Raw genomic sequence first — 17,008 nt, 5'->3', positions numbered from 1 at the left:
AATTTTAAAATTGAGGATCAAATTTTAAGTGGTTCTTGCTGCGTACCTCTAATGTCTCTGCTGGATGAAATGTTTTGGTGCATACAACTGATACTCTTTTTAACAATATAAATACAAAGCACCTGGTAGTTGTATGACAATAGTGCTGAGCTTTAGTTAGGCTGGGACTTGTTAGTGAAGTCTAGCTTGACTTCATAGTGCAGTGCCACTTTCGGTGAAGATTTTGAGCCCGTGTCCTTCTCCACCAATGTGAAAACTGGGAAGAATGCTTTATTTGTGGCAACCTGCTAAGCAGAAGCCCTATAGGTGACCAAAAGACTTTAATTGTGTTACCACATAAAGCTTGGTAAAAGCGAATGGTACATTTCAGATTTGTGAGCAGCCTTCCTGTGTTTTCATACTTACTAAGAGACATTGGGATATGAAATAAAATATTTTTAACACATTGTGATTTGTCATTACAGGACAGCGATGGTGAAAAGAGCGATGACAACTTGGTAGTTGATGTTTCCAATGAGGTATACACAATGGTGGTTTTCCTACCTTATAGAAATGGTGGTGAGGGTACCTTCAGTGGTTTCTGTGCATATTGGTTTTATGAAAAGGATTATGGCATTTGCCTTCATAAAGGAACTTGAAATGCCTGAGGGAATCCAGTCAGATCCTCTTTCTTTAGAATACAAATCAGATCTGTAACACTTCTACAAAGTACTTCTTGTTTCCCCTGTGAACAAAAAGTTCTCTTGAGATATTTGAAGCCAGCCCAGCACAACAGAGGGGATGCAGCTTTTAACAGTGTCTGTCTTTTCTTTCACTCTGGCCATGACTTCGTGTGTGAACCTTACCAGGTCTGCCAAATGCATCAAATCTTTTCAATCGGTCACTTGAAAAAAGATATTTACTTGCCTGTTTCTATATCCATAGATTTTTGGCATTATTTTTCATGGCTAGTGGCATCAAATTTTAAGACTTTTTTTAAAAAAAAATTGTCCTTCATTATGCCTCTCAATTTTACAATTGTATGAGCTAAATCAATTAAGAATGGAAGGATTATGTCACTTCCTCTGACAGATCTTCATTCCAATTTGAGGACTGCTCGAGACAAGAACTAGTGGCTAGTATGAAGTTTTTATGCTAACCCATATTCCTGATATTTAGGATCCTTCTTCTCCCCGTGGGAGCCCAGCACACTCTCCACGGGAAAATGGCTTGGACAAGACTCGACTGCTGAAAAAAGATGCACCAATTAGTCCGGCATCTATTGCATCCTCTAGCAGTACTCCTTCCTCCAAATCCAAAGAACTTAGCCTTGTAAGTGCTTCAAAATGCTTCTGACCCCTGATCATATGCTGAAATACATGCTTACCAGATTTCTGTCTGGACACAATTTGTATTTCCACAGCTGTCAATAAAGCACTGTGAAGCATCAATTTAATATTAGTTTAATTTATCGTTTCAAGGGAGCCTAATAAAATAATAGAAAGTCCACAGTCTTTTTTTGGGATATGAAGAGGTTATTTTCACTGGTGGTGTGGGTAGATGATAGATGTGGTGTTCTGAGAGATATTCTTTTCCTCCCCCATATGAAGAACTGTTATTCTGAGAATAAATAAAAGTACACAGCCGTTTCTTGAGCTGTTTTCCTGTGCTGTGGTTTATAGCAAATTCAGTTCCCTGCTTGGATGTGATTTGGTTGTTAGCTTTGTTTGAATTACCAGGCTATATACAACAACAATAATTTTTATTTTCTATCTAAAAAGTAATCTGTCATTTACAAGAGCCTTCCTTGACTTGCATCGCAAATCATAATGCAAAAGAAAAGAGCTGCCTGCAAGGGGTGTTCTTTCCTTTCCTGTTTGTGACCACAGTTAATCACCTGCCTTAGCTACACAGTAATTCCCCTCTTGGTTCTTCACAGGACAGGATATGCAATTATTTAAAGAAATAAAATAAATAAAAAGAAAGCTTTAAGTAAATGTGGTGCTCAGGAAAGGTGATGGAATGACAGGTTCAGACCTGGGAGTCAGTGGTGTGTCTGATGAACAAGCCTGTCACAAGAGCAGCACTTCACAGTTTCTGACTTTATACCCATCACTGTCTCCATCCTGTGTTGCTAGCACCACACTTGGGTTTGAATAGTTGGTCAGTTCAGGGACTTTTTTTCTGCTCTTGTCCATCCCCCACAGAAAATCATAATCATAGTGGGAGCACGTCCATGAGCATAGTGAGACCACTGATGGATTTCACATGTGCCGTCAATTGTCAGATGGCAATGATTTTCAGTCATTTACCTCATTCTGAATCATACAGATGCTCCTGATGAGAAAAGCTTTGAATTTGGGTAATTACCAAAGCCATTCTATCTTTTTCCATGTCTTTGCATCTTCTCTTCATTACCAGGGAGTGTCGAAACCCAAACCCGGAAGCTAAATATCACTAATATCATTAATCACTGACCACTAGCTATAAAGGTAAAATAATTTACAAGCTGTCTTCCTTTTTCCTTCTTGGTGATTAGAATGAGAAATCTACCACTCCTGTGTCTAAATCAAACACCCCAACTCCACGGACTGATGCCCCAACTCCAGGCAGCAACTCCACTCCCGGACTGAGGCCAGTGCCCGGCAAACCCCCAGGTGTGGACCCGATAGGTTAGTGTCCATATATTTCAGTGGTGTGAAACAGTGACCATTTGTCCCTTCTCAGGCTCCCTTTAAATCTGATGACAAGTCAGTATGTTACAGTTGCTTAAACTGGGTACTGAGGTGGTTCTTCAGCACTGTAATAGAGTGTTGTGTGGCTTTCCTTGGCTGGCTGGCTGGTAGTTTTGGTTATTTGTGGGTTTTTTTGCAGTTTTCCAAACTCATATTTCATCTGATGACTCTAGAATGCCTTTGTGACTTCTCACTTTCCCCTCTCTTCTTATAGCTTCAGGTTTAAGGACACCTATGGCAGTACCGTGTCCTTACCCTACTCCATTTGGTATCGTGCCACATGCTGGTATGAATGGGGAGCTGACCAGCCCTGGAGCTGCCTATGCTGGTCTCCACAATATTTCCCCACAAATGAGCGCAGCGGCTGCAGCAGCAGCAGCAGCAGCAGCTTATGGGCGATCTCCAGTGGTAAGTGTTTGCCGTTAGTGCATTTAGTTTTGAGAGCTGTTTATATTAAGTATAAGACCTGTGGGGTTAACTCTAGTTCACTCACTTTGTGGTTTGGGGAGTATGCTATGGAGAACATGAATTAAACAGTCTTCCTTTGCCTAACTCTTACTTTAATACACCTTTTTGTTTTGCTTGGGGAAAACTATAGGTTGGTTTTGATCCACATCATCACATGCGAGTCCCAGGCATCCCTCCTAATCTCACAGGCATCCCAGGAGGAAAACCGTGAGTATCAAACATTCAGCTTTAAAAGTCAATCATCTGTTGGAAGTCGTGTTCCCTTGCTGGTTGGAATTCCCCTTAGCTACTGAAAACTATTGTGTGAATAGAAATAAGTATAGCTATTCAGCAAGAGCGGGAGAATCACTGTGTAATCTTAAAAGTTGCATTTGTAAATTTGTTTTGAAGATTAATAGCAGTCGACATGGACTGGGTGATACAAAGTAAAGGAGACAGAAATAAATGGAAAAGGGAGATGAACTTCAAATCTGACTGATTGGTTGTTTATGGAAATGCAAACTGGAATGGGATCTCAGCTTTCCATCTCTACTGTACTCTGCTTTTCAGTTTAAAAAAATTATTTCTTTGTTCACAAAAGCCTTGCAATTACTTGCAAGCTTAGCAGCTGTGTGCAGAAAAAGGAACACTGAAATGTTTTGTTTGATTGAAAATACTGGAAAGAATTATTTTATGGTAATATTCAGATTCATCCTTGATGGAACTGACCCATATAATGTGACCTGCTTTACCAGGCTTTTTGATCCTTGGAAGAAGAATTACAGACAAAGAACCTTGTGCTCACATTCCTCTTGAGGTAGAGAGGAGAAAAACTAAAGCAGATACACAAACCATATTGATCCAGATTTTCTGTAAGGTTCATTCAGTTCCACTTCCTTGTGACACTTCTGGGAGACCAGTTTGTACTGGAGAGTTTGACGGTCAAGCAATGTTTTTGCCAATCCTTCTCAAGCTCTTTTATGTGTGAACATGCTTCTGTAGGAGTGGTTGAGGTTAGGCACACACTTGGATTTGTGTGAATAAATGCATACACTTACCTGCCAGTGAGCTTGCAGACACATAGGATTAACAGTGTATGGTGACAAGTGATCAGGCCTAGTGCCCACATCACACAAATCATGAACCAGGTCCAGATCTCTCAGGCGTCACACACTGGTGACCACCTTGATTTACTTTTCTGCTAGTTGTGCCATCCTGTTAGGTGAATACATAAGGCAGGTATGGAAATCGATGTACAGCAGCTTGCAGACCAGCTGTTTGCATGAAAAATTCTGTGAGGCACAGATCTTCACCCGTTACATACAATGGAAATGTCTTGATGTAATGTTCAAATGCTCACTGGATTTAAGTTCATCCCTGATGGAGTCAGTCACCTGGAAAGAAGTGTCACTAGATCTACTAGGCTTTGCTTGTTGTGGTGAGAGAAATGGCAATTGCCAGGGTTCAGAGACCTCCCTGCTTGCATCTCAGTTCTGTTAAAATTGAGAGGAATAAAACATGAGGCAAACTGAAATCAAATCAGTTCAATTCTGGTACGTCTCCAAGATTTTTAAATGTTGTTGCTGTGTTGATGTCTATTTTAAACATTTAAATGTAACTGCCATTTGTCTACCAGTGGGCCTGAAACTTAAAATCTGTGGTTCTTTTAGCATGATTGTATTGACTTTTGTTTTGAGTGTGATAGTTGTCACATCTTCCAGGATTGTTATTTTCTCATTTACTTCTTTTTTACCTTAGAGGGAAATTTGTCTGAATTCTCTGCACTGTTAAGTGTCCTGAAACAGAGTGGGCAGCATATGGTACATTAGGGATCTGGCCCCTAGTAACTTTCTTCTCGCTTTGGTATTGTATCAAACTCTTGAGTATTGTATGGTCTATAAATAGGAAAGATAGCTAATGCATTTTGTCCTACTGAAAATTATTGATCTAGTATTAATGTACTATGAATCTTAAATGACAAATTCAGTAGTTTAATTGTGAATACTGCCTTCTTTAGTCACTTCGAAGCATCAATTAAGGAAGTGAACTTACCAAGTATTCTCGTAAAACAACTTCTTTGTGAGCTCTTCTCATCCCACCATTGTGACAATGGATTTTTCACAAGCATTATGATGATTTTTTAGGTCTAAGGAAATGAAAGCCTTCCATTAAGCATACCTTGATATATATAGGTGAACCCTCTTACAAATTTCGTGTTCTTGTAATAGATGTAGTGTATCAGGTAGCATCTCAGAACAAGGCAATTTCAGAACCTAACTGCTCTCCCTGGAAAATACTTTGAGATAAATCTGTTGATAGGTTATTCACAGGTGGCATAAGTGGCAATCACACAACACATTCTTTCTCAGTGAGAGGCCTGATTTTGGCAAGAGAAATTGGGATCCATAGCAGTTGTATTGGGTCCACAAAAAAAACCCAAAAAAACCACAAACCCAAAACAACCCACAAAACAAAAAAAAAATCCGTTGCAATGCATTTTTGCTGGTCTGTCATGTCAGCTGTCAGCAACTGTGCCTTGAGGACTTAACTCCTTGGTGGAGGTTTCACTGCACCCTTAGGTACAGTGCTGAGAAGTTTTGCCCAAGGGGCCCAGGACCCACAGTACATTCGGGACAGATTGGCAGCAGTTCAGCTGAAACTGCCACATAAGAGTCAGTAAAGTGAGCAGCCAGATGTCCCCTGGCATGCAGCTACCCACCGTGCTCTGGTAGCAGCCAGCCAACTATTTCTGTCTTCCAGGGGGCTCTGACCCAACCTTCCTTCCCTTCTCTGCATGCAGTGATATCCCCATCCAAAACTGAGTGGTGTCATATAGCCTCACTCATGCCAGAAATCATTGTAATGTGAGTTGTAAAAGCTCATTTGATTGGTGTTTGACTTTTCACATTAAAAGCTGAGCACCTAAGTTTGTGCTTTGAAGGCCATGCTATAGTTAAATAAGTATTTCTTCCTTGCGTGATTAAAATACCTGATATGAGCCCAGCTGAGTAGAGCATGGTGCTAATAACACCAAGGTCATGTGTTCAGTCCCCATACGGCCATTCACTTAAGGGTCAGACTCGATGATCCTTGTGGGTCCCTTTGAGCTCAGAATATTCTGTGAAATAACTGTGAAAAAATTGAGCTGAGGGCACAGCCTGAATGCCTGCAGTGGAAACACATCTTTGATTCTATTTTCCTAAACAGGCTTGAAGCAAAATTCTTTAAATCACCCCCTACAATTTTTTTTCCCCTCAGAGCATACTCATTTCATGTAAGTGCAGATGGTCAGATGCAGCCAGTTCCTTTCCCTCCTGATGCCCTCATCGGTCCAGGAATCCCTCGCCACGCCCGTCAGATCAACACTCTGAACCACGGGGAAGTTGTGTGTGCAGTTACCATCAGCAATCCCACGAGACACGTGTACACGGGTGGGAAGGGGTGTGTCAAGGTCTGGGACATCAGCCACCCTGGCAACAAGAGCCCTGTGTCTCAGCTGGACTGCCTGGTAGGTGCATACATACAGCAGCATACAGCACTGAAAGAAGATAAGAGGTTGTGTTAAGATTGCGGTCATACCACCAAGGTGTAAAGGGCAGTGGGTATTTGGTTTCTGTTGTGATATCACAGGTTGGTATTGCCTTTGTAATTTTGTTGTTTCTGTTAGAGCTGAGGTTGAAGTACGTTCCTCACCATACTTGTGGGTTTTTTCCCCCACAATGAATCAAAACATTTTTAATATTCTAAAAGTATGGTAGGAGGAAAGATCAAAGACAGCACAGCAAATATTGTTTATAAACTTCGACATTTTCTGGCAATCTTAAAGCTTTTTGATATCTGATCATGCTAAAAATTGCTGTCTTGCAGCTGTACTCTCTGAGAAAATTTGGGGATTGTGTCACTTACTTTGTGTCTCTGTATGTGTATGAATGCATTGACCTGTCTTAATGTGGCCAATTAAAAATATCCCTGAGTGTTATTCACAAATTATTTGAATGTGCTAACAAGATGAACTATTGTTAGCAGCTTTTCTCTTGTCATTTACCAGTTCTTGGTAAGATGTTGCTGCTTGTTACAGAGGCAGTAAAATGAGAAATGTGCAGCACATGTAGACTTATAATGAATTGCTACACAAGTTGCTACACAAATGAGGAAAATTGCCCAAATATTTTCCTCTGACATCTCCTAGATAGTGGCAGCAAGTCTCACTGGAATGGGAAGGGGGAAAGTGTGCAGGGAATTTGGTACTCCCCCATGCCGAGAGGTTAATGTGCTGAAATAAACAGAGTATGAAAATACAACTTTCTACACCAGCTGTCAAATTCAGCTATCTTGAATTGTTTTGGGCTGGGTTCAGGTCTTTGCATTTTGATGCTAATTAAGATTAAATATCTCTCACTACTGAATTTTGTAGATCAAGTTGAAGTACTTCCCTAATGTCATGTAATTTTCTGGCATTAATACACTTTATCATTGTCATAAGTATAAATGGCTCATTAAAACCAGGAGGGAATACAATACTTTTATGGATTTCTGCTCTCATGTTAATGCTGTTTTCTTTCCTCATGAGTAATCTCTTGATGGCTTCTGTCTCCACAGAACAGAGACAACTACATCCGTTCCTGCAGATTGCTCCCTGACGGCCGCACCCTGATTGTTGGTGGGGAAGCCAGCACATTATCCATTTGGGACCTGGCAGCTCCAACTCCTCGCATCAAAGCAGAGCTGACATCTTCTGCTCCAGCTTGCTATGCCCTAGCTATCAGCCCTGATTCCAAGGTCTGCTTCTCTTGCTGTAGCGATGGCAACATTGCAGTGTGGGATCTGCATAACCAGACTTTAGTAAGGTAGGTCGACCACACTGGATCATCAGGTTGTGAAGAATTATTTAGGCACAGCCCTAAATGCAGTTTTGCATATATAGTCTATTTTCTCCATGCATAGATGCTTCCAATATTTTGTTGTTCAGCATAGCCATGGTAATACCTTGACAGAAGTATATATGATTATTTATAGGTTTTGAGAGTTTCATAGTTCCAGGCCTTTTGAGCAGCCCATAACTATAATTCCCTAAATATCAGCTAATGTCAATACTGCAGTAGATTCCTTGAACAGATGGTTTTCTTTGTTTCCATGCAATACGCTGCTCTCACTCTAATCTCTTTAATCAGAGGTCCAGCAAAATGTCTTGGGTAATGATATGTGTAAATCTCTGCATTGCAGACTTAGCCTCTTAGGAGTATGGGTTGCTGCTCAACACTGATATACAGTAGGTTAAGCGCTGGTCACACAGAGCTTCTCTGTGCACTACACCATGTGTATGTTGTTATATGTAATACCAGTGTGGCATGCAAAGTCAAGCCCTCCTGATGTTCTCATTTAGACTGCTCTTTTTTTTTTGAACTTCAGTGACCTGTGCATTTTTCTTAAACTAAGGTGATTTTGCTGATCGTGCTACAGTCTTCTGGGGGGAATGAGTATTTCAAGTTGAGTAGTGGGTATCACACAGCCAGCAGCAAAGATTTCCGGAGTACCTGATTCTTAAAGTGTTCTTTTTGAAATCAAATTAGCACTTGGCTGTCTGGCCTGATTGCATCATCAACTCATCACAAAACTCATATGATTGTCCCAGAGTTTATATTAGTCTGGGATTGCTGTTGGAATCTCAGTTATAACTCAGGGACTGAAAGAGAAAGAAGGTACTTTGTATTTTTGCTCAGAATGTGCTGATCTTCTTTCAATACTTTCAGGCAATTCCAGGGCCACACAGATGGAGCAAGCTGTATTGATATTTCTAATGATGGCACCAAACTATGGACAGGAGGCCTGGACAATACAGTCAGATCCTGGGATCTCAGAGAAGGGAGACAGCTACAGCAACATGACTTCACATCACAGGTTCAGTCTCAGAACCTTCGGCATGTTAACAAAATTTTCTCATGGTTTTTTAAAACAAACAAGTACTTTTTAAAATTTTTTTCTCCTTTAGAAGCAAAAAAGCAGGCTCAAAGAGAACTCCACAGAATTTTTCACTTAGTCTCATACTCCATGCTCTTTTTTTTTTTCTTTTGTGGCAGCAAAATGTCTTTCTGGACTATGACTATTTGACAGATTAGTACCTCTCCCATGAGAGTAACGGAGAATCTGTTTTATAAAACAAGTGCCAGATTAAAATGTTCCTCTCTGCAATCTGTTCCCATTTCTGTAGACTCAAGTTCAAAAATATTTTATGAAAATATTTTTAATGCTGTCAGATATGCTTGGACATTAGCTTCAGTACTTCACTATTGCAGTTTTGATAACATTTAATAGCATAGTTTTGCAGCTGTGTTTGCATGAACTAATTTATCTTGATTACTGTAGTAATTGGATTATCATGTTTTTAAAACTGCAGTAGACCAAAAATACGAGTTTGCATAGTGTTAACAGTGTAGCAAGGGTCAGTTTTGAATATCTCAAGCTCATTCTTTTACTGATTGAAGCATGTGCTGTGCTAATTACAGATCTTCTCACTGGGCTATTGTCCAACTGGTGAGTGGTTGGCAGTAGGAATGGAGAACAGCAATGTTGAGGTGCTGCATGTCACTAAGCCAGACAAGTATCAGCTGCATCTTCATGAGAGCTGTGTGTTGTCACTCAAGTTTGCTCACTGTGGTAAGCAAATCTTTCTGTATCAGTGTTTCCCTTCATGAAAAATTCATTCAAGGTTACCTTTAAATGAAAGTGCAATATAGTTATTTAACTACAGAGTATAGTTAAAAATTAGGTAATTAATTTAAGTATTAAGGTTATTTAAAAAACTCTATCTAACTGCTTTTTTCTATGTACTGCTTATTTTGTGATGGAACATCATAGTGCAACCAGATGAAAATGTTACTGTTCTTCAGATATGTGTGAATGCTTTGTTGTTATGATCATCTGTTTCTTGAGGTATATTCCTTGAAAACAGAATGCAGCAATAACATTTAAACAATCTGTTGCAGGCAAATGGTTTGTAAGCACTGGAAAAGATAATCTTCTTAATGCTTGGAGAACACCTTATGGAGCCAGTATATTCCAGGTAATAATCTCCTAAAAGCTATTTTCCACATACATTAAAGTGCAGTAGAGCTGCACATCTCAGGGTCTGTCAGCAGCCTAAGGAGTTTTCAGGTGGAATTGCAGCTAATTACTGCAGTCCTTAAAGAGTTGTCTGTAATTAGAGAAAGAAATGCTTTTGTCCTTTTTAATAGTTCACCAATTCAGATCTTACAGTAAAGTGGCCCTTTAATCCAAAATTGTTTTTAATACCCTTCTTTCTCACCTTCTTCTGCATATTGGTGGAATACAGTACCCAAGTCATGTCGTTAGGTGAACATTCACTGAAGGTCCAAAATGTAGCTAAACCAGTAGAAGTCATGTTCAACATGATTTTTCTTGGATGAGATGTGTTGAGGGATTGGACCGGCAGACTCCAGAACTGTAAACTGAAGTGATATGGAGGGGCCCCTTCAAGTATAACCGGAAGCTGTAACCTATGTATAGTCCCTCTGTGCCCAGTTTTAATGGCAATTCAGTGCCACTAGGGAAAAGTGGGATTTTTTGACATGTCATCCCATTCTTTCACCTGCAGGCACCTCTAGGTTGGGAATTTTTTTATTAAATTTAACTGTTCAACTGGTTCTATTTTAAATGGCCTGGTCTCGTGTGTAGTGATGCCTGCCATATCTCCACTTTTGGGGACAGTGCAGTTTACCTTGATATGAGAAATGTAGGGTCTAAGTTTTCCTAGTAGAGGCTATTCAGTTCTAGAACCACCCCTCACAGACGGCCTAAATCATCCTAACAAGAGCACATCCCCCTTAAATGTGATGTTAAAAACTCCAGTGCAGCTTTCTTGATGAGGGGTAGATAAGGAAACTTCTGGTGCAGTGCAACAGGGGTGTCTTTGCCAAAACACAGCTTGATTGGGAACTGTTTAACTCTTGTGGTAACAGGCAGAAAATGATGTGGACATATATTTTGTAAAGAAAACATGCACTGAAACAGCGAGGTAAATGTGACAGTGCATGCACTTCATCTTCAAACAGACAGAAAAGCCAGAGTAGACAGAACTACTGCAACCTGCTGTATCCTGTGTCCAACCCAGTCCTACACACTTGTTGTGTATCCTGTTCCACGACAGTGTCTTTTCCTATTTGCGTCCTCTGTAATAATGTAAATTCCTTTGTGCAAAGCTTTTGTCTTCTTGTGTTGGGGAAGTAGTGAAAGGAGATGCAGTTACTTCTGTGGAGTCTCTTTGTTTCATACCTGTGGGTAGGTGGGGCTTTGTAGTGATTTTCTTGTTTACAACAAAGGAAGTGGAAAGAAAATGGGTTTTCATTCATTTTTATGCAAATCAAATGCATAAAATATTAATAAATGCTCATTCCTTGTAAAGTATATAGAAAGAACTACTTCTGTTTGTTTGATTGATAGATTACCTCTAGGTCCATAATATTTATTTCCCTTTCTACCACTGCTTTATTTTACAGTAGATCTTTTTGTGGAACAAAAGATTTATTTAAAAAAAATTTGCCTCTCTGGTACTGATACTTAAATGAGCTTTTCATGTATTCCCTATTTATAAATTCTTCCAAATAATCTTCAAGCCCTTCAGGATTGAAGGATTGGAAAGATGTAATTTTCTTTTTCCTTTTCTTTTTTCTTGTAGTCCAAAGAATCCTCATCTGTGCTTAGCTGTGATATCTCTGTGGATGACAAATACATTGTCACTGGCTCTGGGGACAAGAAAGCTACAGTCTATGAAGTTATTTATTAGAGACAAATCTGAATGCAGACAGAACTCCTTCTCCTAGCACTTTGCTGTATATTCCTTTTTTTTTTTTTCCTTTCTAAACTGAAAACTTAAATGCTCATCACAGTTGTGGAATTTATTTTTACCTTCTTAACTTGCTATTGATTTGTGAATGTTCATTAAGAGCTTGTGATACCAAATTGTCAGATATCTACTTGGAAGAAGATGGAATAAGCATACTTAACAGTGACCTTGACTCTTTAATTATGTATTATAGCTGTAATGTATTTATTTTGTTTAAAGAAGGCTTTCTAACAATGAACTGACTAAATAAAGCTGTCTGGCCCGGCTTTAGTTTGCAAGATGCATTGTATACTTGTGTTTTTGCAGGTGGATAAATTGGGGATCTTGGAGAAGGATGTTCAGGAGATAGTTAAAATTACACTAAATAGACTTGTAGTTTCTATTTAAAAAAATAAACTTTGTTATATTTTTTAGTCCTGTTCTTGGATGAGACCTCTAAGTGTTATTACAGTATAATTATTTGGTGGGAAGATGCTGTATCTTAACTATTTTAGACAGTCTTCAAAACTTAGGAAATTGCAAACTGTAGCCAGTGATCTACATGCCTGTGATGAATGGCAAATTCAGTTCACATCTAAATTAAATTCACTTAAAGTAAGAATGTGCTAATTTATATATTTGCAATGTTAATATAGCATCTTGTGTACAGATTTGTTCTCAATGCTTTTCTGTTGATAAACATAAAGCATTTTGGTGTCAAGCTAGGTTTTTTAATATAAACACCTCTCTTTGTTATATTGTAGAGAGTACAATAAGTTGCCTCAAAGAATCACCTTTGTTACTTCTGGAAACTTTTGCAATGTTTCCTTGAAAATGGGGATATGTGTCTTTGGGCAATTTTTCAATTACAAGAGATTATGAAAAATATTTGATATGTTCTTTGGAAACTGCACTGAAATAAGAATGGATGCCTACCAACATACAAACTACAAAAGCAATGACCTCTGAGGTAGGATTTACAAGAGTACTCATTCCGACATACACGAAGGAATGGATTCTCATTGGGATAAGGACTTGCTTTGTTCGCCAGCAGTTCAATCCAAGTCTTGATTGGATGTCCCTAAAACAGACGCAGACTGAGCCATTGTGCCAGAGACAACATGTTATCTTTTTATGTTGTTGTTGTTGCTGTTAAACTATGATCTGTGACTTTTTTTTTTGAATGCTTTAAAAAAAAATCTTTAAGTCTGTGGATCTGCTGATGTACAGTGCCTTTGCTGCTATGGATCAAAATCAAGAGACCCGTGTAGATAAATCTTATTGTATAAGTAGAAAATTACTTAATTTCATACTAGAAATGGATTGATGCTGCAAGTTAAAATGGACTGTTTATTGAAGTTCCAAATGTGGTAGCAAAAAATGGTGTCTTAAGTGCTTAGTGTTTGATGTCATTAACAGTTTCGTAATACTCTACATTGTAGAAAGATTTTGATACTAAACTGTGTCATTGTACATAGTTCTAATGCATTGTATTGACCACCAGTACTTCTATAATGGTAGATTATTGTTTGTGCATTCAGACTTTTAAGCATTAAACATAAGTAACTTCTAAGTGCATTTCTCTGGTTTTTTTCCCCCTCCCTCATTGTCGTGTGTGATAACTAGTCTCAGTCACGCGTGCAGCCCTTCAGTCACAGAACATACCACTACAGATACTTGCAGTTTTGCCACTGAGACACAATGTAGAATTTCAGCTGAGGGGGGGAATCAATGAATTCTTAGTTTCTCAAATTATCTGACTGCACTGATTCTGAACACTTGGAGGCATCAGACTTCGGCCATGTCACCTAAGAGTTCGCCGCTTCCCAGTCGTGTAGTTTCCCATCTGACAAATCTGTTGTCCCATGCATTAGGAGAGAGTGAGATAGAGGACCATCACTGCTCACATGCCTACTGGAGTATGCGGAGCTCCATGGAATTTGGGAGGGGTGTAGCACTGCAGCATCACACCAGGGTTTCCTCATCCAGACCTAAAGTCTGTTCATGCTCACAGACAGGCTTCTCTCACTGACATTTGGGTTTAGATCAAGGATTTAGTCCAGTTTCCATGAAGTTAATGGACCCAAGTTAAAGTGAGCTAGGGCAAATTATTTATACACTGTTGGGAGGGGTAGCGGAGGGAGGAGTTATGTCTGTACCCAGAAAAAAGGAAATTGATAAAATCCAAGGGAAAATTTGAATTTTTTTGTGCTATAACCCCTTTCTGAAAAGTGATGCTGTGCATGGTGGAAATCTCCAAGCATGCAAGCCTGCCGTGCTATGATGTGCTGGCCTGTGTGACTGGTGGTACATGAACCCAAGCATAGAAATATTTTGGGTTTTCTTGACATGTCAAAACAAGACTTAAGTTGATGAAATCATTTACTTGTACTCTGAGTGATTAGGTAATACTTGTTTGATGGAGGAGAGGCAAGTTTCCCTCAGAGCTATCAGTTCCTGAGAATTAATGGTGAAGAGTTTTCCAGATGTCCCCCAGAATAATGTAAGGTTTCTCTTGTACTGAGGTTCTGTGCTACTTAATACAATAATGCTCCATAGAAGTAAACATGGTACAGATACATTCTATTAATATTTACTCTTGTCTGAAGAAATATAATTTACTAGTCATAAACATATTGGAAACACCTTATCTTTTCAAAGCCATTCAAAAATTTAAAAGGTTAGGGTATACGCCATTTACTAACAAAAAAGAAACCACCCACTTAATGTTTGCAGAGGACATTGTATTTTTATGTAGTAGTTCAGGCATGAGATTACTTAAAACATCTGACATAAAGCATTCCTTTAAAAGGAATAAAACATTGCATGCGCCTGAATTTGTAACAGAGCTAGTTTTGACAGCAGAGTAAAATACTTCTGAAGCAGCCTGCCATATATCTGCTTATTAATGTTTGTAAACAGTGTAGGAATCAAATGCTTTAATCCAGGATTACTGCAGTTAAATGTGTAGTCATCCTGATTTTTATCCCTTCAGGGCTGAATGCAAGAGAGGGGTGGTACAGAGCTACTTTCTGGTTTTCAGTTATACATACATAGGGTCACCTTCCTTTTTCATTCATTAGTTTTGCTTGCCACTGCACAGCACAAATTTGTGTAAAGTGTTTTGATGCAGATGTGTTTTGTGCCACAAACTTGTCCAAACAAACTCCAAATTCCAGGTACAATCATTGCTTTCTCTGTATTCTTCCCCTCTCAAATCTTACTTAGTACAGTGATTGATTAGGAAAACATTTCTTTTTAATTTTTATATCTTTACTGACTGGCCAGTATAGGTACATTTAAAGGCAACACTTTGTTATCAAACCATTATTTTCCAAAGATATGCAATTTTAAATTATATTTCTCCTGTTTGTTTTTAGCCAAAAGTGATTTCTCTCTCCTATTTCTTAAGCTACTCCATTACATAAAAAGAAAATAAGATTTACTTTACCAGCCATGATTTTAATGTATGAGGGATTTTAAGTCAGTACTGGAATAGTTTAAATTGGATTTTGTGTATTGCTTTAACTCTGGGACCTGAAGCACATATAAAATTCCTTCTTCCTGAAATGCTGGTTGATGTGTGGGAGAAACAGGAAGGTAGCTATTCAGGTCTACCTATGCCTGGACTATATTCTACAAAAACATGCTAGGTCCTTGGGATGAATAAATGCTTCTGTAGTTCAGACAACAGTGCTCCCATGGCCTATACAGATGAAAACCTAGCTCAGCACAATAGTCATAGGGGCCCAAGTCAACCCATTTGGACTGGATTGGTTTTTAGTTGCTTTTTTAGTGGGGCAGGGTACTTAATTTGAAGGGAGGTGTTTGCTTGTTGTTTATTTGAAGCAGTTTGATCTTTTGAGCCTCTTCTGTTTTATTACTACCATATTTATTTCTAATCATTCCAACTGAAATCCTGATGTGACCAGCTTCTACTCAAGCACTTGTTTAATGAAAGAAAATTAAAATAAAATAAAAATAAAATACTCTCTAGTTTCTGTATGTGCAGGAGTCCGGAAATCCGAAGCAGAAGCTCGGGCTGCACTGTTTCTCATTTGCATTGAATGTATTACATCTTTGTGGCACCAAATTAACACTGCATACAGCAATACAAAAACACTTTAGAACATCAGGTATGGCTACTAAGAAAAGTGTCACTTCGAATTTTTCAGAGCAAATGCACTCTGAATGGCTCATCCAAAGAGCTGCTCTTACATGGTATGTAGGAAGGTAGTTGCCTTCAGTACTGGAGAGCTTTTCTGATGCTAACATTTTGCAGTGACCACAGAGGTGTTGAAGAGGGTTGAGCAGTTTGGGCTTGATGTGCAGCCAGCCAGTTCTGCCATATATTTATATGAGAATCCCCTTCCCAGACATAGCAGGAGATGAATCCTGGAGTACTGTGCTGTAGAAGATCATCTCTGACAAGCTCTTAAATAATGCACCTGCCACGTCTGCTTTTGAACAAAGAGTTACTGAACATAGCCCTTGAGATTTCACGTTTCTTCCAGTATTTGGACTACAGCATTTCCACTGCACAGCAAGAAATTTTTATGTCAAAACCAATAAATGTTCTTACTCTTACCAAATGATTTTCTGTCCCAGTTACAAGGAAACAGTATTATAGTGTCTTTTTTTATTATTAAAAATGGTGTAGTCTGACATTTACAACGTGTCCATAAACCTGCCATGGAGTGCAAAGAAGCTCTTCTGTGGGGTCACTTTAACTCATGTGGTTATATTCTAAAACATTGCAGAAATAAATTTTTCGTTGTTTTGGGAGGGAATAACCTGTCATATCATATGCCCACTGTACAAATTAAGGGAAGGGACTGTCTAGTGGTTACTTCTGCATCTGTGGTTTGGACAGCTGATTACCCCAGAATAAAATGCATATATCATATGCCCACTGTACAAATTAAGGGAAGGGACTGTCTAGTGGTTACTTCTGCATCTGTGGTTTGGACAGCTGATTACCCCAGAATGATAAAATGCATCTGAAGGG

The 17,008-nt window shown here is 39.0% G+C and overlaps 1 protein-coding gene across 1 annotated transcript in view; it reads left to right on the top strand.

Moving 5' to 3' along the window:
- LOC103621813 (transducin-like enhancer protein 4) overlaps nt 1-13,573 on the top strand; it is a 96,575-nt gene extending 83,002 nt beyond the window's left edge. Inside the window, exons 8-18 of the mRNA XM_017743320.1 lie at nt 465-518; nt 1,159-1,311; nt 2,519-2,636; nt 2,929-3,122; nt 3,313-3,389; nt 6,420-6,669; nt 7,761-8,008; nt 8,912-9,059; nt 9,665-9,815; nt 10,145-10,221; nt 11,854-13,573. Of these exons, the coding sequence (XP_017598809.1) occupies nt 465-518; nt 1,159-1,311; nt 2,519-2,636; nt 2,929-3,122; nt 3,313-3,389; nt 6,420-6,669; nt 7,761-8,008; nt 8,912-9,059; nt 9,665-9,815; nt 10,145-10,221; nt 11,854-11,961 (1,578 nt within the window). The 3' untranslated portion in view covers nt 11,962-13,573. The remainder of the gene's footprint in view (nt 1-464; nt 519-1,158; nt 1,312-2,518; nt 2,637-2,928; nt 3,123-3,312; nt 3,390-6,419; nt 6,670-7,760; nt 8,009-8,911; nt 9,060-9,664; nt 9,816-10,144; nt 10,222-11,853) is intronic.
- The last annotated feature ends 3,435 nt before the right edge of the window (nt 13,574-17,008 follow it).

Source organism: Corvus brachyrhynchos, unplaced genomic scaffold (genome assembly GCF_000691975.1).
Source record: "Corvus brachyrhynchos isolate BGI_N302 unplaced genomic scaffold, ASM69197v1 scaffold399, whole genome shotgun sequence".
In the NCBI taxonomy this organism is placed as follows: Eukaryota; Metazoa; Chordata; class Aves; order Passeriformes; family Corvidae; genus Corvus; species Corvus brachyrhynchos.
The sequence above is the reverse complement of the archived record's forward strand: the minus strand, read 5'-3'. Positions and strand labels throughout refer to the sequence as shown.